Source organism: Bidens hawaiensis, unplaced genomic scaffold (assembly GCF_021521415.1).
Source record: "Bidens hawaiensis isolate Kalapana, Puna unplaced genomic scaffold, B.hawaiensis_p1.1 tig00005663_1, whole genome shotgun sequence".
In the NCBI taxonomy this organism is placed as follows: Eukaryota; Viridiplantae; Streptophyta; class Magnoliopsida; order Asterales; family Asteraceae; genus Bidens; species Bidens hawaiensis.
The window spans coordinates 96,713-121,571 of record NW_027491369.1 but is presented as its reverse complement, the minus strand read 5'-3'; the positions used below and the strand labels follow the sequence as shown (position 1 = coordinate 121,571).

Genomic DNA, 24,859 nt, shown 5'->3' with positions numbered 1-24,859 from the left:
TAACCGAGTGACTAGAAACCTTGGAAGAACTTTGTTACCATTTGGTGAAATTTTCCATCATAAACTACATACAATTCACTTTCAACTTTGATGAGCTATGTAAGAAATTTACCATAACCATTATGGATTATAGTTGCTTATTTACACAAAGCAAAATGCATCTATCAACATTCAACACTGTATTATAAGATATTGTCTTCTCCCAAGTGAGTCAATACAAAATATTCTATTAAGAAAATTCATAAGTCAACAAGTTAATAGGTCAAAATATCAACCCTTGAATCTTCTGCTTACACATTTAGTCAACATTGAACATACCACACTATATACAATCATAATAATAATAAAAAAAATACATCACAGTGTCAATTCAATGCAGTATACAAATCATCAATCAACCCATTTTTGTTCCTTGACTTCCAGCTCTATACCTTGCAAGTTACAATTACACCCATGAAATTTCAACACTTTACAGGTTCTACACAACTTTAAAACAGAAAATGACTTACCAGCCCAAGGCTTCTTCTTTAGGAAGATTTCGGTTGTACAAAGGAAGCTCAAATAGGAAAACAGCTTTGAACCAAGGGGGCAAGTTGCCATAAACCGCTGTAGGCAGCGGAATCAAAGGACTGAAAGCCACGGAAAAATTCGAATATTTCTTTCCCATTTTCTAAATATCAGAGGCCCTGCTTGCGGTGCGCGCATATAATGTATATATGTGTGAACCCTCGGGTGGGCAAAAGTAAAATTGCACTAATTTTGACGTTATTTTACTAATCTCGTGAAAATAACGTTAAAAGTGGCGGAAGGTTAATCAGGCATCATGTGGTGGCGTTGATAGCCGAAAGACAAGGGCACATGCACCGATCAGCCGGTGTCCCGATGATTGAGTGCTATGTGCCTTATGTCCAAGGCTTGATGCAAAACTACTATCGAGCCGGGGGTCTCACCGGAAGCAGCCTCTCTATCCCTATGGGATAGAGGTAAGGCTGTCTACATCTTACCCTCCTCAGACCCTACCATAGCATTGCTATTGGTGGGATATACTGAGTACGATGATGATGATGATTTCTAAATATCAGAAAAATAATTTCTTTAATGTTTGGAAGTGAAGGACATCCTTAACAAACCTTGTTGTCTTTTTATACTGTCAATATGCAGCCACGTTTCCATACTTCTTATCTCCAGACTCCTAAATTCGTTTTTTAACAGCTTAAAGCAATGATAATAATATTAAATTATATATAACAAAGAACTATAAGAAACCGAACCTCAAGCAGCGGTATCCCACTAACAAAAAGAAGCAATAATGTTAAAAATAATGGCCCAAGCACAACGAGCCATTCAGCACCATCCAATACAGGAGTCGAAGCCACAAAAACTCCCCACCAAAGTAAAATCTGCAAGCAGATATATATTATAACTCAAACTGAATACAGAAAAGCCGGTGCTGACGTGGCGGTAACTGACATGAAATGACTCAACAGATTCAACCACTAACCTCGCCGAAGTAGTTTGGATGACGAGTATATCCCCATAGTCCAGCGTTACACCATTTCCCCCCATTTTTGGGTGCATTTTTGAAATTTAATTTTTGTTGGTCAGCAGATGCCTCAATTGTGAGACCGACAGCCCACATAATCCACCCGATTATGTCACGTGCTTCGATATCTGGATCCGAGTCACTAGCGTTGACAACTGTTACAGGTAAACTTACTGTCCAGACCCATACAGCCTGCCATAAAAATAAACAATAATCACTAAATAATTAGCAAGATTGTAAAGAAAAATAAACCCCAAAAGAAGCGAAAAATGAAACCTGAAAAATCCAGAAAACAGCTAATTTTCCCAAATTAGTCCGCATTTCATCAAACCGTCGATCTTCTCCCCAGTTTAAGATTCTGCAAAAAATAAGAAAGATTAAAATTAAAAACATAAACCAGAATGAAGGTTAAAGAACAATGAACTAATTATATATTATTATGATATTTACGAATGATCGGGCGTCTATACCTCATTAGTAGAAACAATGCAAGGCGAAGACCCCATACTACAACAAGGAAGGTCAAAACCGTCTGAAATGAACAAAATAATAATATGAAATATGAATACACATAGGGTAAATAAGCATAAGTGCATCTAGGATTAAATTCCAAATTATGATATTATTATTTGGTTCCAAATTTTACCTGTCTCAAATGCCATGAACCTTTGAGAATCAAGGTTAATAGAGAGATTATAACAAAATTTGTGCTTCCTGTAGAAAATGAAGTGAATGCCAGCATCAGAATGAGTCAACTATAACAAAGTTGCTTATTTCAAAAATCAAATGCAGATAAGTGATTTTAATAAGCAATTAGCATCTGTTCAAAACATTATGATTCTACCAAATCTTAGGTACGGGTGTGCATGAAACTGAAAAATCTAATCCGAAACCGAAATATCCAAACTTTTGGTTTGGTTTGGTTTGGTTCGGTTCGGTTTTGCGTGTAACTAAAACCAAAAGACCAAACTGAACTTATAGATTTTTATTTTTTATTTTACATTTTTAGAAATCTATATTATTTATAATAATTTAATATACAGCTTAACCCAAATATTTTAGCCCGTATGTATAATAAATTAACAATTAAATGATTATACATTACAAACAAAATTTAGGCCCAAATTCATTATTTTTGGCTAACACAATTTTTGTTTCGCCCCAACATTTTCACGCGCAAATGGCAAAACCGAAACCGAGCCAACCCAACCCAACCCATGCACACCTATAGGTACCTACAATAAACTTAATAACAAAATCTAGCACAATTTGAGAACCAGATCTAAACATACATAAAGTAGTAGCTAGAAACAACATCATAAAGTGAAACTGAAGGTAATGAAAAAGTGATTATTCTAAACGTGCGTATCAGCAAAATCAGTAACTTTATGGAATTTGAGAAGTGCTGTGATTATGAAGAACAGCAACTGGTAACCAATCTATAACAATAATTAGAAGATGATAGAATTATTATATTATGATTAGAATAGGGCAGAGATATAGATAGATAATTAATATTAATAATTACAGTGACGATTGCCGTGAGCGCCAAGAAATGAGAGTCGATGACGGTACCCATGATATGATAATAGCTAACAACGAGTTTAAGTTTGATAAATTTGAACTATAACCAGTGGCGGACCCAGGATTTTTTGACAACGGGGTCCTATTTTTACGGTGTTCAAATTTTCGGGCCGATCGTCAGTCGAGTCGGGTCGGGTCGAGTCAAGGCGAGAAACATAATAATAAAACACACACAAACAATCCTTGCATAATTAGCTCTAATATTCAAGTTTTTACAAAACTACGTCACAATCTAACAACAATTTGATAATAAAACATACAAAATAATTCTTGTGTTAATTACCAATATAAAATCAATCAATATTAGCCCTAAAATGATCTTTTGTATGAGACAAAGTCAGAGGGCGGACGAGATGGATAAGAGATAAGTGGGGTGGAGGCTAGCCGAGAGGAACCGATGTTGGTTGGAGACTCGGTGAGGTGGCGTGATTGTGTTAGTGTTGGTTGAGGCCTGAGAATCTGAGATGTGTGTGAGTTACGGTGTTGGAATGGTGTTGAGTTCCAACATGTTAATCGTTGTACAAAAAAATTTAGGGAGGAACTAAATAAAAGAACATTAACTTAATTCTCCTACCTTTTTAAAGGCTTGCAAACTAAGAGGTAGGATAACATGAACTTAATGGGTTACAAAATTACTTACAAACTTACGTAAACAAGAATAACAATTAACTATACAGGCTAGGAATTAGGAAATGAATAAGGACACATGCTGAATTAAATTGTGTAGAATCAGGAGATTGGGATTTTAATCAGTACATATCAAATGGCTGCAGAGGGAGTTAAACCTAACTAAATGACAAATAATAAAAATAAAACAGAAAAACAACAAAAAACAGAGCAAGGATTGAACCGGCGACCTTTGGAAGGTAAACACAAGGGACTTTCCACTAGACCACATCAATGAAAATAACATGGGTTCCAAATATTGATTCTTATGGGGTCCTTAATAAATTCAATATAGCGCTTCAAAGAAATTTCGAAAAAAACACTGGTGTCCCGGGACCCCGATCCATACTACGTGGGTCCGCCCTTGACTATAACTAACACAGTCGCTTGTGTTTACTTGTGAGCCTTTTAATTATTGGATATGTGGATGAGAACTTGACGCGACTGAATACCCAATGCCGCATATATATATATATATATATATATATATATATATATATATATATATATATATATATATATATATATATATATGTACGTACTTGACCCAATCAACTAACCAAATACCGTGGCGCCGGTTTCAACAGAATGTATTATAAAAGTAAACGGTTCCACCCCCCGCCAACGACTCATTTGCTGTAATTTTTTATACCAAGTAAAAGAAAAGTAAATATTAATTTAGATCAAATGTTTTACAAGAAAACCAAATATTATTATTATTATTATTATTATAAAAGAGATTTTTTAAAATTTTATGATTTGATTTTTGGGAAGAAAAATGAAAGCAAGTAGAAGCAAAATAAAAGAGAATAACTAAAACAAAAAAGGAGCTAAAGTATAATAGAAGACGAGATAGTCAGGTAGGGGTTTCTAAATAACCGAGTTATGAAACTTTTTAAAGTCAAGCCAAGGTTGATCTATTTTTCGGCTTGTGAGCAAACCTACATGAGGAGAGAGGAGCAACTATCAACCTAGTGTATCAACTATGTCCAACACGAGCGTGCAATAGACTCTCTCTGATAAAAGGCTACAAGTTTTGTCACTTGCCACTCCTACATTAAACCTTACCCTTTTTAACAAATTTAAAATAGTAAAATAATAGTTACCATTATTAAAATTTATGCTTCAAAATTTGTTAATTTAATACTTACTTTATATTGTTTTTCAAACATTTGATATATATTATTATCCTTTAGTTTAAAATTGTTTTAAAGACTATTGTACAACGACTGTATTTATAGTGTTTAACGGGTTTATTGTTTCTTGTATACTGATTATTTATTAAATATCGTATTTTCAAGAACTACACGTGTAGTACACGGGCCTCAAACTAGTTTCTAAATATTTTTCATCAAGTAACCTAATAAGATTAACCAAGCAATATTAGGAGTGAGAAATAAAAAGATTTTAAGAATTAACTCATTTAATAAATACTTTTAAAATCACCCATTTTGGTAAGTACTTTTTCTTCTCAACCTATTTTTAGTGAACTTTTATTTTGGCACGTTGGATGCTATTGTATGCTTATAAAATCGGCGAGTGAATTAAGCTAGAACTCACTTGACGTGTAGATAGATGTCTTTTGTATCCACATCAACCAATTACAATTACAACAACCTTAGCAGATCCTATAAGTTCATTTACAGTTCATTTATGACCATTTACTTTTAAGAATCCAATTACAACAATAAGATATAATATTATTCAAATAGGATATAATATTATTTACATAGAATATAATATTATGTTAGTACACATTATAAATACCATCTATTCACGGTCATAATTTTACTATGTGGTGTTTGTACTCAAAGTTTGGAAATGGAGAAAAATATTTTGTATGTTGTCTCTCTTTATATGATATTTTCAAATGTTATAAGTTATATGGCTAAACCTGAAGAAGAATGTAGGAAGTACGGTAATACTTTTTTGAAAGCTAATTTCTTAGTATATCATACATTTAATATATTTTAATGGCTTAATTCAATATTAATTTAATTAACACTCTTGCATATTTTACAAGCAGGTAATGATAAGTGTGGTTTTTCTTCTGATGTAACGAAGCATTGTTCCGAGCCCTCGTGTATAGATGATTGCTTGAATGTCGTTCCCTATTGGCAAGATATAACAAACTCATTTTGTCATGGAGAAATTTGTATTTGTTGTTCCGTTGGACAGGGATGTCCCAACATTTAATTAGTTCTTAATTAAAGGTCTTAATAAAATATTTCAATAATGTTATTATGAACAAGATAAGTTTTAAGACACTCGCATTAAATGAAAATTAACATATAAATAAATTGAAAAAACTAACATAACTAATTTAGGCCACACTTGAAAGGTGCTCACACCTTGTTGCGGGGAATGTAAACTCTTTAGTCACGAAACATATTATAAAATATGAATAGGAAACACTGTAGCAATACCATCTAAGTGTTTGTATTGTAAGCCTTGTTGTGTCAGTTTGTGGTTAATTCTTACAATTTTTTCTATCCAAAACTAATATATGTCATAGATTAATAATTATTCATTTTCCATTTACACTTCGTTTATATTATATCTATAACATAGTTAAATTATTCACTTTTCTACAAACTCTAATTATGTTATATCTATAAACTTTTATAAAAATAAATATTTACATATTATACTACCATACATTGTTGGAATACATTTCACAACATATTTGGTGAAATCAAAAAATCAACAACAAACTGTGCTTGTTAAATATTAAAAAGAATATAAATTTAAATGTTAGTATTAACACATTATACTGTGTATATTGTTGAAGAATGTAATAAAAAATACAACAAAAAACACTATAATATGCTTTTAATTTACGAAGTAATTTTTTTAATCATTAAATTATAAATATATGCTTAAAACTTGTTTCATTTTTTAAATATAAATTCATTTATCTATTGATTTCTTTTATACATTGTCATATAAATTTATAAATTATAAATATATGATTTAAATCTATCCATTTATTTTTCAGTTAATTTAGTAAACTATACATATATGTGTTAAATTCTAAGGATAGTATATATCAATCACTTTTAAATATAATAAAGTTTATCATATTTAGTTTATTGGGTTTTCTTATCAAGGATTGCGTTGAGTTTTTTATGGAACTTAAATTTGATTGTTACGGGTTAAAAGTTGTTAAATAGATCGTTTAGTACAAACTAACTACATTTGGCTCAAATTTGTTACGGGTAAAAGAGGGGCAATCTGAATATTTTTAAAATTTTGAGAATGCAAATAGATTTATCGTCAAATTTATTACGGGTTCAAAGTTTTGACTTGAAAATGTAAAACAAATGAAAGTTAGAATTATAAATGTGATTGGGTTTCTATAACAACTCGGTTTTTTTCCCAATCTATATTACCCGACCCGTTTTATGTTCGAGTAATTTTATCAATTAAAATGTGTCACGTTTATCGAGTGAATATGATATATTTTTTATTTGTTTATTATATATATTTAACTTTGAAAAATATACATTTATAACCCCAAACTAAACTTTAAACTATTTCTGTTTCCCTCTTCATTCCCCAAGTACTAAAGTGCAATTTCTATATATTTTAAACCACCAACCCGTTTACCCATGATCCAAACCCAAACCCACGACCCGTATAACAAACCTGTGTACCAAAACGGTTAACTTGGACCTAAATTCTCGTTGCAAGCTTGGAATTGATCTAGGGAAATCTTTTATCGTGTTATAATCGGTTTACCGACTTAGTTAATTTGGGAACAAACGATCAAATGAGATACGAATTTCTTAATATACGAACCATCTTTAACCCGTTAATCAATATGTAGCATTACGATGATCATAACTCAATTAAGCATATCCACACCATCTTTATACTAGCGCCATCATACCCCTAAAGTTAATTGGATTATCTCAGCGATCTTGTATCCGTTCTTGTTCTTGCTATAGCCAGCCATTAGTGAGCAAATTAACCTCCGTATACTCGTCATTTAAGGTAATTAACTTCTCAGTCTTGTTCGTCGTCCATGACAGTACATTAACCCCATGTTTAATCAAACAAACATGATCGGAATTAATTGATACGATTTGCTAGGGTTCTTGGAGCACTGGTTCAATGTCTGGTTAAGATTTATTATGCCTGTTTGGAGTTTATAACAAAAGATATGATAGTGCAGTTTGTTTACGTGTGTGTCTTGTGTTTGTGCCGGCTGTGCTGCGCGGGTTTGAGTCTCAGCAACACTGATTTTGATTTTTTATTATTTATTTAATTAAAATTATATAATGATATTTATTTAATTTAAATTAGGTTATTAATATTATAAATATAATAGTTAATCCGTATTTATAGAGGTAGGGTACCAAAAAGACCCAAATACCCTTAAGTATTACTTGCGGGTCAACCAGAAGTCCTTCATAAGACACCCGCGGGACATATAAACCACCCGCATAATTATTGGCGGGAGAAACACACCCACAAGGCATGCGGAAGCATCCTGGCACCCTCAAAAGTCATCCGCAGGATGGAACATTCGTCCGCGTAAATAACTACGAGGTAATGCCCCGAGACAACTGTCATTAATTAGTAACATTCTAGAAGATCTACCAAGATGCTTTCTTGAGCAATACGTGATCTCTCAACCAACCAGAAAAGAACACCTGGCAAGGCCGTCATAACCGTGCACATGGTCAGGGTTGTCCACCACCCTATCATGAGAAGACACGTGTCTAGGTTGTTATACATGCACATGCAACGTATAAGCTGAACCTATCATATGAGGACACGTGTCCAGTTGGTTACAAGAGCATCTTCTATAGAGACAGCTGGCCCAATCACCTTCCCACACTCTTCGGCTATAAATACCCTCTCAATCATCATGAGGTATTCATTCACTCCCACTGTACTCTCTCAATATACTTAAGTACTTTATCTTCATCGGAATTGTACTTATTCTCACGCCGGAGGGTGGTTACGGGAAGGCCCCCCTTCTTGTCCTTCCCGTAACGAGCTCACGGTGTCTGTTTTGCAGGTTCACGTCACTGGACTTTGGGAATTGAGTTCATATCGTATTGGAAGTTAACCGTACCTTACCCTGTTGACTCATTGGATCTAGGACCAGTCAAGGGGAGTAGATCCGTGTTTCTTCATAGGCGCCATCCGTGCTTTTGTTAGAACAACAAGAATTTTTTCCGTTCTCTTTACGATATGAATCAGTTGCCTAAAGGGCCGACGGAGAACCAGCCACAGTCTTCACGCGATCTCAACCTTGAAACACGTGAAGGAGCAACGTCTGTGTTTGCTCGAACCTCGACCCCTGTTACAAGAACCGATGCTGTAAACCCTGGAAGTTTTTCCTTGGGTGGTTCGACGGCTCGGGGACTGTTTGCTCAACAAGTAGGTGTTACTCCGGTAGGAACCGGAAACGTTGTTACCCCAACTACTGACTTTGGGCATGTTACAGCTCCAGGGGGTTCCTATCTTGGAGATCTGGAACGAATAATGAGAGATGCTCACCGAACTCACTCAGATTTAGGCTTGGAAGAGAATTCCGATGACTCTACTCTAAGAAGAGTTCGGCATCATAACTCTAGATCCAAAGGACTCTTGTCTCCGGACGAGTGGCTTCGTATCCAACAAGACAATCTAAAAGCTGAGTATGAACGTAGGATACGGAACGAGCGTTTTCACGCTCGTACCCTGACGTATGATGACTCTCCTAGGAGATCGGTTTCTCCTCCCATACGGGGAAGTCACATTCAGTACAGTCAGCCACTAGAGCAAAATCTGGGTGAGATCCGGAGGTTACGTCCTCGTCCCCGCATAGATATGCGGGTACGAGGACGAACTTGACGGACATGATTCAACGTATCGTCCGGAAGGTAGTTATTACAGCGGGGACAGTCGTCTTCCTTCATACGGAGGGGCTAGTTATCCGCGACCAGTTGTCCGCCATGCGGAATACTACAGTAATGCTGAGCACGATTTTTCCAAATCTTATCATCCAGAATCTTTCGCTGAGAAGTCAAAGTTCATTGCAAGCATCGCGACAGCTCCGTTTCCGATGAATGCAAAATCCCGACATCTGTTGGGACATATAATGGAATGACGGATCCCAGCGATCATTTGTTAAGGTTTGTAGCAGTTGGAAGAGTCGGTGGTTGGACTCTTCCATATTGGTGTCACATGTTTGCATTGACGTTTACTGGAGCCGCTCGGGAATGGTTCGAAAAATTGCCCGGCGGACAGATCAAGAGCTGGAATGACTTCGTAGCAAAATTCTCTCAACATTTCAGTCAACAAAGAAAGCATACTTGTGATCCTTCGAAAATATTGGATGTTGAAAGGCGGAATAATGAGTCCATTGAGGACTTCATTACTCGTTTTAACAACGAGAGCCTTAACATCGGAGGAGTTAGTGAAGATATGCTGAGGGGAGCATTCCGCAAGAATGTCCATAGCGACGGCTTGATTCGCACGCTAATAGGGAAAGACGGAATGCCCGAATCTTGGGATGAAATTATAAAGGCAGCTAAGCTATTTTCAAGAACCGAAAAAACATTAGGTTCCAGTAGCTAGAAGCAATTACCAAAGGTCGAGTTTCATACTCCAAGACCGAATTGACAAGCCAAGGGAACAATTTGGTCGAGATTACAGTCGACTACGGAACAGCCAAAGCAATTTGATGCAAGATCTCTGATTGGTAATAAGAACAAACATAATATCTCAGCCCGGTCCTCCAACAAGAGTTGGACCCCGTTATCAAAGACTCCCTCAGAAATCCTCACTACTGAGAACTTGACTTTCAGAAAGCCTCAACCAATACCGAGGAAGTCATTTCTCGATAACAAAAAGCGTTGCTCATACCATAACGATATCGGACACAACACGAACGAGTGTGTGGCCTTAGAAATGAAATTGAAGTAGTCGTTAAAAATGGTAAACTTGAACATTTGGTCAAAGACACACGACCAGGGACTGGCAAGCCTCCCGCAAAGGGATAGCCACGGCCTAGCTAAAAGGCAAGTGAAGGATTTGAATGTCCACATGATTTAGGGTGGACAATGGGTTGGAGGAAAACAGAGGGAATATTTTGATGAAGAATGGAAAAATGAGCCCGTGATTTTTCCTCGAATCAGAGGCGGATCATGTAACAAGAATCTGTTGATAATCACCGCTCTTTTTGGTCACTATCGATCGCAATATGTGTTCTTTGATACTGGCAGTACGTCCGACATCATGTACGAACAGTGTTTCGAACAATTAGAGGAGGAAGACAAAGAAAGATTAAAACCGATTCATGCCCCGTTTATGGTTTTGGAGGAGAGATAATGCATCCGCGAGGGGTGATATCGTTTCCGGTAACACTCAGCGACGGAATTCATTCAAGAACGGAGGAAGTGGAATTTTTGATCCTGCCAGCAACTTCTAAGCATGACATCATTTTAGGACGGGAGACGATTGGTGACTTCAACGCCCACCCGTCCACAGCCCACGGTGCAGTAGGAGTCCCGACTCGCACCAGTGTGGCAATAATTCATGTCAACCGACATTGCTTTGCAACTGAGAGTTCAAGGCCCGGCAAGGTCCCAAAGAAAACCTTAAGGACTGAGCCGGAAAAGTGGGTTTTGAACAAGAAATTCCCTAATCAAACAATTGTCATTGGACATGCTATTTCCGAGATAGTAAGGACTTTTTTAAAGCAATTGTTGACTAAGAACGTGGACATCTTTGCCTGGCAGCCCACAGACATGACTGGGGTCCCGAGGAGCATTGCTGAGCATAAATTAAGGGTGAACCTGATGTTTACCCCAATTGTCCAGAAAAAGCGAAAGATGGGCCCAGAACAAACGAAAGCTATGAATGAGCAAGTGCAAGATCTTCTTCATGCTGGGATTATCCGAGAAAGCAAGTATCAGACATGGGTAGCTAATCCAGTCATTGTTCCGAAGAACAACGGAACGTGGCGGATGTGTATTGATTTTAAAGATCTAAACAAAGCATGCCCAAAGGATTGCTACCCATTGCCAGAAATAGATCTCAAAGTAGATGCTATGTCCCCGTTTAAGTTCAAATGTTTCCTCGACGCCTATAAGGGCTATCACCAAATTCGCATGGCAGCTGGTGATGAGGATAAGAAGGCATTTCGCACAGATCAAGGAACATTTTGTTATAAAATGATGCCCTTCGGCTTGAAAAATGCGTGTGCCAAATATCAACGGTTGATGGATCAAGCGTTCAAAGATCAGATAGGTCGAAATCTGAAAGTTTATATGGACGACTTAGTAATCAAAATCATTGAAGAAGATCAAATGCTAAGAGATATTGAGGAAACTTTCAAAACATTGAGAAGTGTCAACATGTAGTTGAATCCAGCCAAGTGTTCGTTTGGGATGGAAGAAGGAAAGTTCCTTGGAGTCATAGTTACGGATGCGGGCTTCAAAGCTAACCCTGACAAAGTCCAAGCTATAGCCCGCATGCCTTCTCCTTCTTCCCTCAAAGAGGTTCAGACACTTAATGGAAGACTCGTGGTGCTAAACCGATTCTTAGCAAATCACGTGGCCAAGTCTTACCCATTTGTGTCAACACTTAGAAACTACCTCAAGAAGGCACATTTCAAGTGGACCGAGGAAGCTGAACAAGCATTCTTAGAGGTTAAAAATGCTTAATGGAGTTGCCTACTCTAACAGCACCATACGCGGGTGAACCCTTGACACTGTATTTATCCGCTTCTGATATTGCCGTCGGGGCTGTGCTACTGACAGATAGAAAGAACGTCCAAACTCCAATTTATTATGTCAGCAGAACGTTGTCAGATCCAGAGACCAGACACTCAATGTTAGAAAAACTTGTAATGGCACTGGTTTATGCAGCCTGATGACTCCGCAGATATTTCCAAGGGCGCCCCATAAATGTCCTGATCGGATACAAACTCAAGAATGTGTTGAGTAAACCAGAGTTGTCCGGACGGTTGGCCAAATGGGCTATTGAGTTGGGTGAACATGCGATCGAATACAAACCCATACCAACAATCGAGGGACAAGTGCTGGCGGACTTCGTTACTGAAGTTCTGCAGCACAAAGAAAAAGAATGTTTGATTGAACAACAACCCCTAGCACCTCCAGAACAAGGATAAGTTTGGTCATTGTTCACGGATGGAGCTTCAAGCAGCGAAGGATCCGGTGCAGGCCTCAGGCTAGTCAATCCTGAGGGACATGAATTCACATACGCCATAAAATTGGACTTTAAAAGTACCAACAATGAGGCGAAATGAAAAGCCTTCCTATCAGGCATGCGGATAGCCAAAAAGCTTGGGGTGAAGTTTTTGGAGGCACGGGTGGATTCCATGCTAATTGTGGGACAGGTTAACGGAACGTATGAAGCAAAAAATGACGTTATGGCTTCTTATCTCACTCAAGCAAAGGACTTAATACGACAGTTCTCTTCCTTCAATATTATTCATATAAAGAGAAGCGAGAACAAGTGTGCGGATGCTCTTAGCAAGCTGGCTTCGACAAACTTCGAACACATTGCTAAAGATATCCGCGTTGAAGTCCTGGACCACCCGTCCGTCCCACAAAGTCAAGTTTTGGTAATACAAACGGGCGTCGAATCATGGATGACACCGATTAAAGCTTACTTATCATTTGGAGCTCTCCCAGCAGAAAAAGGTGAGGCTCGGAAAATTAGACACAAAGCTTTAAATTACCAGTTGAACGATGGCATATTATACCGGAGATCATTCCTCGGTTCGCTGTTACGTTGTGTAGACGCGGAAGACGCAAACTACTTAATTAGAGAGGTTCACGAAGGCATTTGTGGTTTACACGGGGTCCGAGGATGACGGTTTCAAAGATTATGAATGTGGGGTATTACTGGCCTGGCATGCACTTGGACGATGTGCAAGAAATCAGAAAGTGTGATTCTTGCCAACGTCATGCCCCCCAATACCCTACGTCCCAAGAATGAATTGATCCCGGTAACATCCGCCTGGCCATTCCAGAAGTGGGCTATACATTCCCGGAAGCCCTTGGACGAGTCAAGTTCTTGATAGTGGCCATTGATTACTTCACCAAATGGGTGGAAGCCAAACCGGTTGCATCAATAACGGCATCAAGCGTGAAAAAATTCCTTTGGGAATTCATCATTTGCCGGTTTGGTCTTTCGCAGGAATTGGTAAGTGACAATGGGACCCAATTTGCTGATAGCGGACTACAGGAATGGTTGAAAGAACTGCAAGTTATTCAAAATTTCACATCTGTAGCTCATCCGCAAGCAAATGGTCAGGTCGAAAGAACCAACCGAACTATCAAGGAAGGGATTAAGGCAAGGTTAGGGACTAAGCGGACGGGCTGGGTGGACGAATTTCCCCATGTACTGTGGGCCTTTCGCACCCAAAGGAATTCCAACAATTCAAAAACACCGTTTAGTCTAACCTACTGCACTGAGGCAATGATCCAAGCTGAAATTGGGATTCCATCCGCAAGAGTTCTGCTGATAGATGACAACGATCATGAACTCCGGATGAATCTTGATCTACTTGAGGAAAGAAGAGAATTAGCATTGATCCGCGAGCACAATTATAAGCGACAGCTTCAGAAATACTACAACTCGCGGGTCCAGAAATGTGAGTTCGATGCGGGAGACTTTGTCCTCCCCAATAATGAGGCTTCCAGCCAGGAGCCTCTGGGCAAGTTGGCCCCAACTTGGGGGGGGACATTATAAAGTCAAACAAGTATTAACCAAAGGTGCCTACAAGTTAGAAAAATTGGACGGGACTGAAATCCATCGAACATGGAACGCAGCACAGTTGAAGAAATACTATATGTAGCAGTCTTGATTGCTCTTTTACTTTGGCCTGCGTGCCCAGTTAGACTAGCAGAAATCTTGAAGTTTCATTTTTTGTAATAGGGCTTATGCCTGATTTATGGAAACCTTTTGTTAGTCTCATAATTATTTTGTTTGTAATCTTTTATTGACAAAAATGAAGTTCCGGAAAGACACTTATATTATAACACATAAGACAATGTGCACCGGAAGAAAGCAAGACTTCTTATTATTAATCAAAAGAGATTACAAAAGGGAAATATTTACAAGGAGGATATATGTACATTTATGGGGCGACATTTTCGCCCCCTACATTATCATCATTATTGTCATCTTGATCTTTTTCATCAAGGTCAAGGAGCTCTTTCAGCTGCTCCATTTCATCCTCTTTATCCGCATGCTCAGATATATGTTCAGAAAGGGAAAAATTTAATGTATCAAAAGCCTTGGTTTTTTCAATAAGAATGGCAGCAGTGTTCTGGCCGTGCAAGATATACTCTTCTGGAAGCTTGTTTTCCGAAGCAAATTTGTAGCCTTCCTCAAAGCCTATCTAGCGGCCAGCTTGTTTGGATGCGTTCAGCAAAATGGCAACGCAATTTCCAAGATCATCACTGTTCCGAACATCAGTGATAACCTGTTAAGACGTACAAATATGAATGAATACGGATAAGTTCAATCATTTGCGTCAAACAAAAGACTAAATACCTTGGGAATTGATGTTGTCAAGAGCCACTTCTTGTCCGCCTTCGCTCGGACAAGTTCCAACTTGTGACCAGCGCACTCCAAGGCTTGGCCCCGGTTTTTGGCGTTAAGGTCGGACAAGCGCTTGTCCTTAGCTGCTGAGTCAGCCTGAAGGGTCTTTATTAGCTCAGCCTGCTCATCCAGTTGCTTCTGGAGAACAGCCTTGGCTTCCTCAGTGGCAAGGCGGTTGGTTTTCTCAGTTTCCAAAGCTTGGTGATTCCCTCGAGCTTCGGTCAGAGCCTTGAGGGCTTCCTTCTTGGCGTCAATTAAATTAAGATCCAGCTCATCCAATTCCTCATTCATCGCCAGCCAATCCCGGCATATCTCCTGATTGGTGAAGACAGTATTCGCCATCTGATAGGAATTTGAGTTCAATAATTCCTGGTGAATACGGCGACGTTGTCGCTCCTTCTCTGCGGGAGGAAGACTCTCCCGCAAGTACTCAAATCACACATCCACATCACTTAAGGTCGAGTTCCGGCGCAACGACCAGTGTGGATTGTGCGGGGCAGTGTCTTCTTCCGCTCGAGGAGAAGAAGGCTGACCTCCATATTTAAAAGCTCTGACGCCGCCCTGATCTCTGAATTGATGGACGTTAAAGTTTGGAGACATATGGAAGGCGCCAGGCTCACTAACATCTCTCTCCTTAAAAGGAGAAGTATCCGTCAAATTGATCGGATTTTGAAGAGTGTTTAGTGGAGAAGATGGTGGGGTTGGAAGTTTTGGAGCACTTGAGCTCTTCAACCCTGAAACGTCTTTCGAAAAATCTTTCAATGCCACTGAGAAATAATATCCGTATTATCAATATACATACCTACAAGGTTCAGTAATAAGTAATTGTACCTGAAGAAACGTCTTTGGTAGCAAGTTCTTGAAGACGAGTACCCAAGTATACAATCTTTGTCTTCTTCTTCTTCTTCTTCTTCTTGGGATGGGCAGTCTTGATAGGTTGCGTTTTACGCTTTCCAACAACCTTGGATGGCTCCTCGTTAACAGCTTGATCTTCGCCCTTAGGAATGGCGTCATCAGTGACATCAGCATCGTCACCACCTTCGGAAGTTTTCTCTGCGGGAACCTGATGTACATAAAAATATACATCTTTTCGACATCAAATAATCTCTAAAAACTGCAATTTCTATCTAATAACATAGCATAAAAGGCTACTTATCATAATAAAACATAATTTCAGGTGAAACCAAGCCCCAAACGAAGAAATAAACAAAAAGACGAAGAAAAACAGAAGAAAACAAAGAAACACGCCCCCATGCTTCTGACACAAGAAAAGACAAAATCTGGAAGCAAAAGCACGGGGCCATGGACGAGAATGCAGAAAAAGACAAAGAAGAATTGAGCACATGTCACTAAAAACCACGGGGCCGTGCCTACCAACCACGGGGCCGTTGCCACTTCACAGAAAAAACAAAACAAATCTGGCACATGTCTTAAAAATGCACGGGGGCGTGCTCATCAAGCACGGGGCCGTGCCTCACCATCCAGATTGCCTATAAATAGTGGCTCATGTTGCACTCATTTGGTGTGCCTTGAAAAGAGTTCTATCCAGTTTTCACTTATAAAAACACACACTAACACTCACATAGAAGGTTTAGTGAAGAGTTTGAAGGCTTGGAGGTCATCACCATAACCATCATCATCAACCATCATCAACATCATTAAGAAGGAAGATTCATCTACATTTGGTTAGATCATTCCAAGTTTAATCATGTATTTGTTATCATCATTCATCTTAATGTTTATCATCATGCTCATTATGAGCTAAACTCCTTTTACCATCTAAAATCTAAGAAGAAGCTTTGTTTTACTTGATAATTATATAAAACATATGGTGTAGTATAGTAAAGTACATGGTTATATTACAATTATCTTTTGATGAGAAATGTTTTACCATCTTAAATCACTAATTCAAAGTTGGTGGTTGTCAATTCCATTGGTAATCGTTTATGATCGATTCATGTTCTTGAAAGATAGAAATACTTTGATACATTATCGAAACACAGATCCTTATATTGTCTTAGAAATGATGAGATATAAGTTGTGATGTATTTCTCGAAGTCTTGGTAATCCGAAAATGGCTTTGCCTAGGATATCATGCTAGTTAATGAAATCATATGTTAATAGAATGTGTAATTATAACCTACATAAATCAACCAAGGGGAGGTTGTGTGAGTTAACTACAACCACCCGAAGTTGTTAGAATTGGTATTTGAGAAATCGAAGTCAATCCTAATCTTTTTACTTTACGAAACTACTTGCCAACTTAAATTGACATCATTGAGATGGCATGACAATAGGAAAGGATGGACTTTAAAATGCGCATGTTGTCTCCTTAGTGCCAAAGATGCTCACTTAAGGTTTAAGGAGCTATCTATCATATATTGCTACGGCAAGTTTACCACATGTTTAAATATTAATTATCAAGGCTAAAATGGAGTGGATTATTGATCTTAGATGGTACCTTCACATAATTGAATTACTCGTTTAGAATCTCTTATCTTGGTCACCTATATATTATATATAAGGTATTTATATTTTATAAAAAGTTCAAAAATTAACCCCAAAATGATTAAAACCTCCGATTAAAGTAAAACAACGATTTACCATTAGAAACATTTGTGTCCACGGATCGATACTTGGTTCTTACCAATACTATTCTACATATACGATAGGTACACTTGCCTATTTTGTGTGTGTTTAGTCTTTGTAGAAATCGCTTTTATAAATTTAAAACACGATCTTGTGCAAAATCAAATCATTCCATCCATCATATTTATACCACACGCATGCACGCATCAAGTTTTTGGTGCCGTTGCCGGGGACACGGTACGTTTCTAAGAACGATCCAAGTTTTAATTTAATCATTGTCTATAATTGTACAAATTTTTAACTTCTATTTTATTTTATTTTATCTTTATTTTCTTTTTACTAAATACCAAACTATATAATTTTACGGCTAGCCAAATTTTTTAACTGTTATTTACCTTACCTTACTCTAGACCTTAATTTAGTTTAGTTTAAAATAGCGTAGCATAACTCGTAGTTTAATATTAGACTAACCTTTAGGTACTAAATTTTAATTTAGTGTTTAATTTTGATTTAATCCCATGTATGTCCTCTACTTTTGAGCCTGAGCTTGTTTCTCCAATTTCTGAACCGGAACGACTCTTTCGTCGACGAGCACGTAAACGGACAGCAGAAACCGCCGAAGCAATCAAAGACGAATCAGTAGACGCCACCACATCAGGAGAAAATCAAACTGAAGAAATGATGCCGGCCCAGAACAATGAGCCGAACATGAGCCAGTATGCCAAGCCAACTCTCGAAGGCTATGGCAATGTAGTGGACCTACCCGAAATCACCGAAAATTTTGAAATCAAATCAAGCACCATTCATATGGTGGAAAATTCAGTTCAATTTCGTGGTCTCCACGACGAAGACCCTCTTTCTCACATATCTCGATTCCTACGAATCTGCGGAACCTTTAAAATCCAAAACTGTTCATACGATCAAATCAAACTCAAACTCTTTCCTTTATCTCTCAAGGGTCAAGCCCTAGAATGGATAGAATCTATATCCTCTGGTTCCATCACCACTTGGGACCAGATGGTTGAACAGTTTCTCCTCAAATATTTTCTGCTCGATAAAACTGCCAAATACCGAGCCAGCATTACCGGATTCCGGACCGATGATGATGAATCGCTACACGCAGCATGGGAAAGATACAAAAGTCTTCTTAGAAGATGCCCACATCATGGACTGAGCGTATGGTTACAAGTTCAAACTTTCTTTGACGCACAATCCAGTCAAAACAAACAGGCCATCGACCAAATCGCTGGTGGAGACCTGGGATCCAAATCACCTAACGAAGCATTTGAAGTCCTGGAGAAGGCCGCAAAGAAGAGTTTCGCTTACAACCCACCAAGATCTACACCTACCCATAAAGGAATACACCACGTTGATTCCAACACTCTTGTCACGGCACAGCTTGAAGCCCTATCTAAAAAATTCGAACAACTTCAAGCCGAGCTATCGAAAACCAGACTCACTTGTGACACTTTTGGAGGAAATCATAAGACGAGCGACTGTAAACAAGTCATCATGGCCATGGAAGAAGTCGATTTCATCGCTCGACAGAACAACGCTTTCAGCAATAACTACAATCCAGGATGGAGAAACCACCCGAATTTCAGCTGGAAAGACGGAGGTAATACTCAACCTTTACCCGGATAATAAAAAAGACTGATGAATCAACCCTTCCAGCCTAAACCTCAATTTCAAGATCAAAGTTCTAGTAGCCATCAAAACCCAAGCTACTCTAAGATCGAAGAAATTTTAATCCAACTAATGACCAAAACAAATGAAGCAGAGAAGAAAGCCGACTCAAGAGCTGTTGATATCAGCGGAGTATTATTAAAACATGAAGCCGATCTCAAAAGTCAACAAGCATCACTTCAAAACCTAGAAACCCAAATCAGACAAATTGCCCGACAATTATCCGAAAGACCACCTGGCACTCTTCCAAGCAACACAATCACCAACCCGAATGCAACAGCTAACGCCGTTACACTCAGGAGCGGTACAACCACTATTGTCTCACCAATTTCAGAACCAGTTATGGAGAAGAAGTCTGCTAATGAAACACATGAAAGGCTGACCCCAACAAGCACAGTACAGCCTAAGGAGCCAGTCCGAACCTATGTTCCACCTATTCCATACCCTGGAAGACTGAAGCAGGAGCGATTGGAAGCCCAGTATGGGAAGTTTCTAGAACTCTTTAAGAAACTCCATATCAACATCCCTTTTGTCGAGGCTATTGCTCAGATGCCAAAATATGCCAAGTTTCTCAAAGAAGTGCTGATAAACAAAAGGAAGCTGGAGGAGCTCTCGCATGTCACCCTAAGTGAAGAATGTTCAGCTGTCCTCCAAAGCAAGCTACCGACAAAGATGACTGATCCAGGGAGCTTTACTATCCCTTGTCTCATAGGAAATTTATCTGTTAGCAATTCCCTGGCTGACCTAAGAGCCAGTATTAATTTAATGCCTTATGCGGTTTTTGCAAAACTAGGGATAGGAGAACCAAAGCCCACCCGCATGAGCATTCAGTTAGCTAACCAATCCGTTAAATATCCTCGGGGCATTGTTGAAAACATGCTTGCCAAAATTGACAAGTTTGTTTTCCAAGTAGATTTTTGATTCTAGACATGGAGGAAGACAAAAGTGTACCTCTAATTTTAGGAAGACCCTTTTTAGCCACCGCAAAGGCTATCATTGATGTTTGCACCGGTAAACTCACTCTCAGGGTTAATGACCAGGCAATCACTTTTGACATAGGAAAATTTATGCAATATCCGCAACAGCACGATGACACCTTATATTGTGTTGACATCATAGACTCCATCGTAAGTTGCTATATGCGAGATTCCTCCATCAATACTCCTTTAGAAACACAAGTCTTAGACAAAACACTCAACAAACCCATTTTAGAAAACGAAAATCTCAACAATAACTACCACGAAGAATCAGAAATGATATACGAAATCATTGAAAACAATGAAAAATCAAAACCATCAATCGAAGAACCACCAGCCTTAGAATTAAAAGAACTACCAAAACATCTCGAATACGCCTTTCTAGAAAAAGATTCTCAACTCCCAGTAATTATTTCATCTCACCTTTCTAAAGAAGAGAAAGACGAACTTCTTAACGTTCTTAAAAACCATAAGAAGGCTATCGCATGGAAGATCATGGATATCAAGGGCATCAGTCCTTTCTGTACTCACAAAATCCTCATGGCGGAAGAATACAAACCCGTGGTCCAACATCAAAGACGTCTCAATCCCAACATGCAAGATGTGGTGAAGAAGAAAGTAATCAAACTGCTTGATGCCGGATTAATCTACCCGATCTCGGATTCACCTTGGGTTAGTCCCATTCAAGTAGTACCCAATAAGGGAGGAATGACGGTCGTAACGAACGAAAAGGACAAACTAATACCAATGAGAACCATCACAGGCTGGCAAGTTTGCATTGATTACCGGAAGCTTAATGATGCCACAAGAAAAGATCATTTTCCACTTCCTTTCATAAACCAAATGCTCGAACGATTATCTGGAAAAATGTTCTACTGTTTTCTTGATAGATTTTCCGGATACATTCAGATTCCCATTGCTCCTGAGGATCAGGAGAAAACTACTTTTACATGTCCATACGGAACCTTCGCCTACCGAAGAATGCCATTTGGATTATGTAATGCTCCAGCCACCTTCCAACGTTGCAGGGTGGCCATCTTTCATAAAATGATGGAAACTCTATGGAAGTCTTCATGGACGACTTCTCAGTCTTTGGAGACTCTTTTGATCACTGTATGAAAAACCTAGACAAAATGTTAGCTAGGTGTGAAGAAGTTAATCTAGTGATCAACTGGGAAAAATGCCACTTTATGGTAAAGGAAGGCATTGTTCTAGGTCACAAGATTTCTCAAAACGGACTAGAAGTTGATAGGGCCAAAATAGAAACCATATCCAAACTTCCGCCACCAACTTCAGTCAAAGCCATTAGAAGTTTTCTAGGTCACGCAGTTTTCTACCGCCGCTTCATAAAAGACTTCTCTAAAATATCAAGACCTATGACCAAACTTCTGGAAAAAGACGCACCATTCGTCTTCTCTGAGGAGTGTGTTGAGTCATTCAATACACTAAAAGACAAACTTGTCAACGCACCAATCATGACCATACCCGATTGGACCCTTCCATTCGAAATCATGTGCGATGCAAGTGACTTTGCAGTTGGAGCCGTACTCGGACAACGCAAAGAAAAACACTTTCACCCAATTTACTATGCCAGTAAAACTCTTAACGATGCACAAGAAAATTACACAACAACTGAAAAAGAGTTACTAGCAGTAGTATTTGCCTTTGAAAAATTTAGATCATACCTAGTTCTTTCCAAGGCCATAGTTTACACCGATCATGCCGCAATACGTTACCTATTCAACAAACAAGATGCCAAACCCAGACTCATCCGATGTATCCTACTACTCCAAGAATTTGACATCGAGGTTAAGGACAAAAAGGGAGCAGAAAATGTAGCCGCAGACCATCTTTCACGCTTAGAATGTCCAACTCCTGAAGAACTGCACAAAGAAATTATCAATGATAATTTCCCACATGAAATTCTCATACGCATTCAAGAAGTCATAGAAGAAAAAGACGAATGTCCTTGGTATGCCGACTTCGCAAATTACTTAGCTTCTAGAATCCTTAGAAAAGGGCTTACCCACCAATAGCGGAAGAAATTCTTCTCCGACCTTAAGTTCTGCTTCTGGGAAGATCCATACGTATTTAGAATAGGTGCGGATCAATTCATTCGTAGGTGCGTAGCAGGCAAGGAGGCCTTAGACATTCTCAAACACTGCCATGAAGGACCAACAGGTGGACTCCATGGTACCACCACCACGGTCAGGAAAGTGTTTGATGCAGGATTTTTCTGGCCCACTATATACAAAGATACACATACTTTGATCCAAGCATGCGATGCTTGTCAAAGAGCCGGAAACATCTCATCAAAAAATGAGATGGCTCAAAAGAGCATTCAAATTTGTGAAATCTTTGATGTATGGGGAATAGATTTCATGGGGCCATTTCCTAACTCATTCGGAAATAAATGCATCCTTGTAGCAGTAGACTACGTGTCTAAATGGGTAGAAGCACAAGCTCTTCCCACTAACGATGCTCGAGTAGTTGTACGGTTTCTGAAAAAGTTATTTTCAAGATTCGGTACTCCGAAAGCCCTAATCAACGACAGAGGTACCCACTTCTGTAATACCCTGATGGACAAGGTCTTAGCACGGTATGGGGTCCATCACCAACTGGCAACACCATATCACCCTCAGACCAGTGGGCAGGTAGAGGTATCGAATCGAGGAATTAAGAGAATTTTGGAAAGAAGTGTGGGGATGAATCGCAAATATTAGGCAGAAAAGTTAGATGACGCGTAGTGGGCCCTCAGGACGGCTTACAAAAATCCCATAGGAACGACACCCTTCAAGCTCGTTTACGGGAAGGCATGTCATCTGCAAGTAGAGTTAAAACACAAAGCCTACTGGGCCCTAAGAGCAGTGAATTTTGATCTAACGTCTGCCGGAGCAAACCGGGAAGATCAAATTCGTGAGCTCGAGGAGCCGAGAACACTGGCCTACGAAAATTCCTGGTCCTACAAGGAAAAGATTAAGCGCATACACGACGCTCATTTAAAAGGAAACAAAAAATTTCGAACCGGCGATCGTGTACTGTTATACAACGCTCATTTACGTCTTTTCCCAGGAAAACTGAAATCCCGGTGGATAGGTCCATACGTAGTTGAATCAGTTTTTGACTATGGGACAATCGAAATTTCAAATTCAAACGGCCAGAAGTTCAAAGTAAATGGACATCGATTAAAACCATACATCGACGGTCCACTTAAAGAAGTTTTGGAGGTATTAACCCTCCAAACTTTTTAAATAAGAAATTAAGGAAACAAGGTCTAGCCAAGACCTTCACAAAACTAGGCCCTGTATTTATTTATTTAAAAAAAAAAAATAAATAATAATAATAATAATAATATATTTAGAAAACCACGGGGGCGTGCCTTCCATAAGCGCGGTCCCGTGTCTAAAAATGCGGGCCGGCATCTACGCTGCAAAAATCTCAGTCAGACTGGTTTGTACAGAATTGTCAGAGAAAAAACACGGGGGCGTGCTTCCATGAGCACGGTACCGTGCTCGGTTTCCTGTTTGGTTATAAAAGGCACCTTGTGTCATTGTATCTCTTACACAAACCAAAAGCAAAACTAAAAACCTCTGAAAATTCAGCATGCCAACTGAGATGAGTGAAGCAATCCCCGTTTCCCGACATCTGAGAAACGATTCCCGCCATGTTTCCAAAACCGAGCTTCTCTTGAAACTTCAAGAAATCGTGAAAGAACTCACCGAAATGAATCTCCTTGCGGAGATGCGTCTCGTGCAACTCACCGAATCAGTGGAAAACATGAAAATGGAACTCCGAGACATCAACGAGCAACTCTAGTTTCAAGTTCTCGGTTTCACGTATTTTCCACCACCAGGACCATTCGGAGGAGGAGAGCCTTTCGGGGAACTCTATGAAACTTAACTTTCTGTTTTCATGTGTAAACAAGTGCATTAAGCACAATGTGTTAGGATTTCGGGCTTAACCCGACTATTTTCTTTTCTTAGGAAAACCAGGCTTATCCCGTAATTGTTCTAGGACCTTTATTTAATGAAAAGTAATATTTAGATGACCAAACTTCCAAATTATCACAATAAACGTCATTCTAAAAATTCCGGATCGTGAATCGTGTTGAAAACTAAAAGGAAATTCACTGTGATAAAAAGCACGGGCCGTGCTTTCCTAAGCACGAGGCCGTGGTCACCCCAGAATCTTCAGCATGATACGCGCTGACTCCGTACCATTCTCTGACTCAGAAACA

At 38.9% G+C, this 24,859-nt stretch overlaps 1 protein-coding gene and 1 pseudogene across 2 annotated transcripts; one reads left to right on the top strand and one right to left on the bottom strand.

Moving 5' to 3' along the window:
* Nucleotides 1–207: 207 nt before the first annotated feature.
* On the bottom strand, nt 208–3,160 carry LOC143630381 (uncharacterized; annotated as a pseudogene). Its single transcript, XR_013153151.1, has 10 exons — nt 3,072–3,160; nt 2,909–2,982; nt 2,190–2,253; nt 2,014–2,075; nt 1,820–1,901; nt 1,502–1,735; nt 1,272–1,400; nt 1,131–1,192; nt 510–629; nt 208–431 (listed from the first exon to the last, which is right to left on the bottom strand). The product of XR_013153151.1 is annotated as an uncharacterized LOC143630381 (transcript).
* A 9,922-nt stretch (nt 3,161–13,082) lies between these two features.
* LOC143630415 (uncharacterized) lies at nt 13,083–13,634 on the top strand. The gene has a single exon (XM_077099435.1). The coding sequence runs from the start codon at nt 13,083–13,085 to the stop codon at nt 13,632–13,634; it is 552 nt and encodes a 183-aa protein (XP_076955550.1).
* Nucleotides 13,635–24,859: the final 11,225 nt, after the last annotated feature.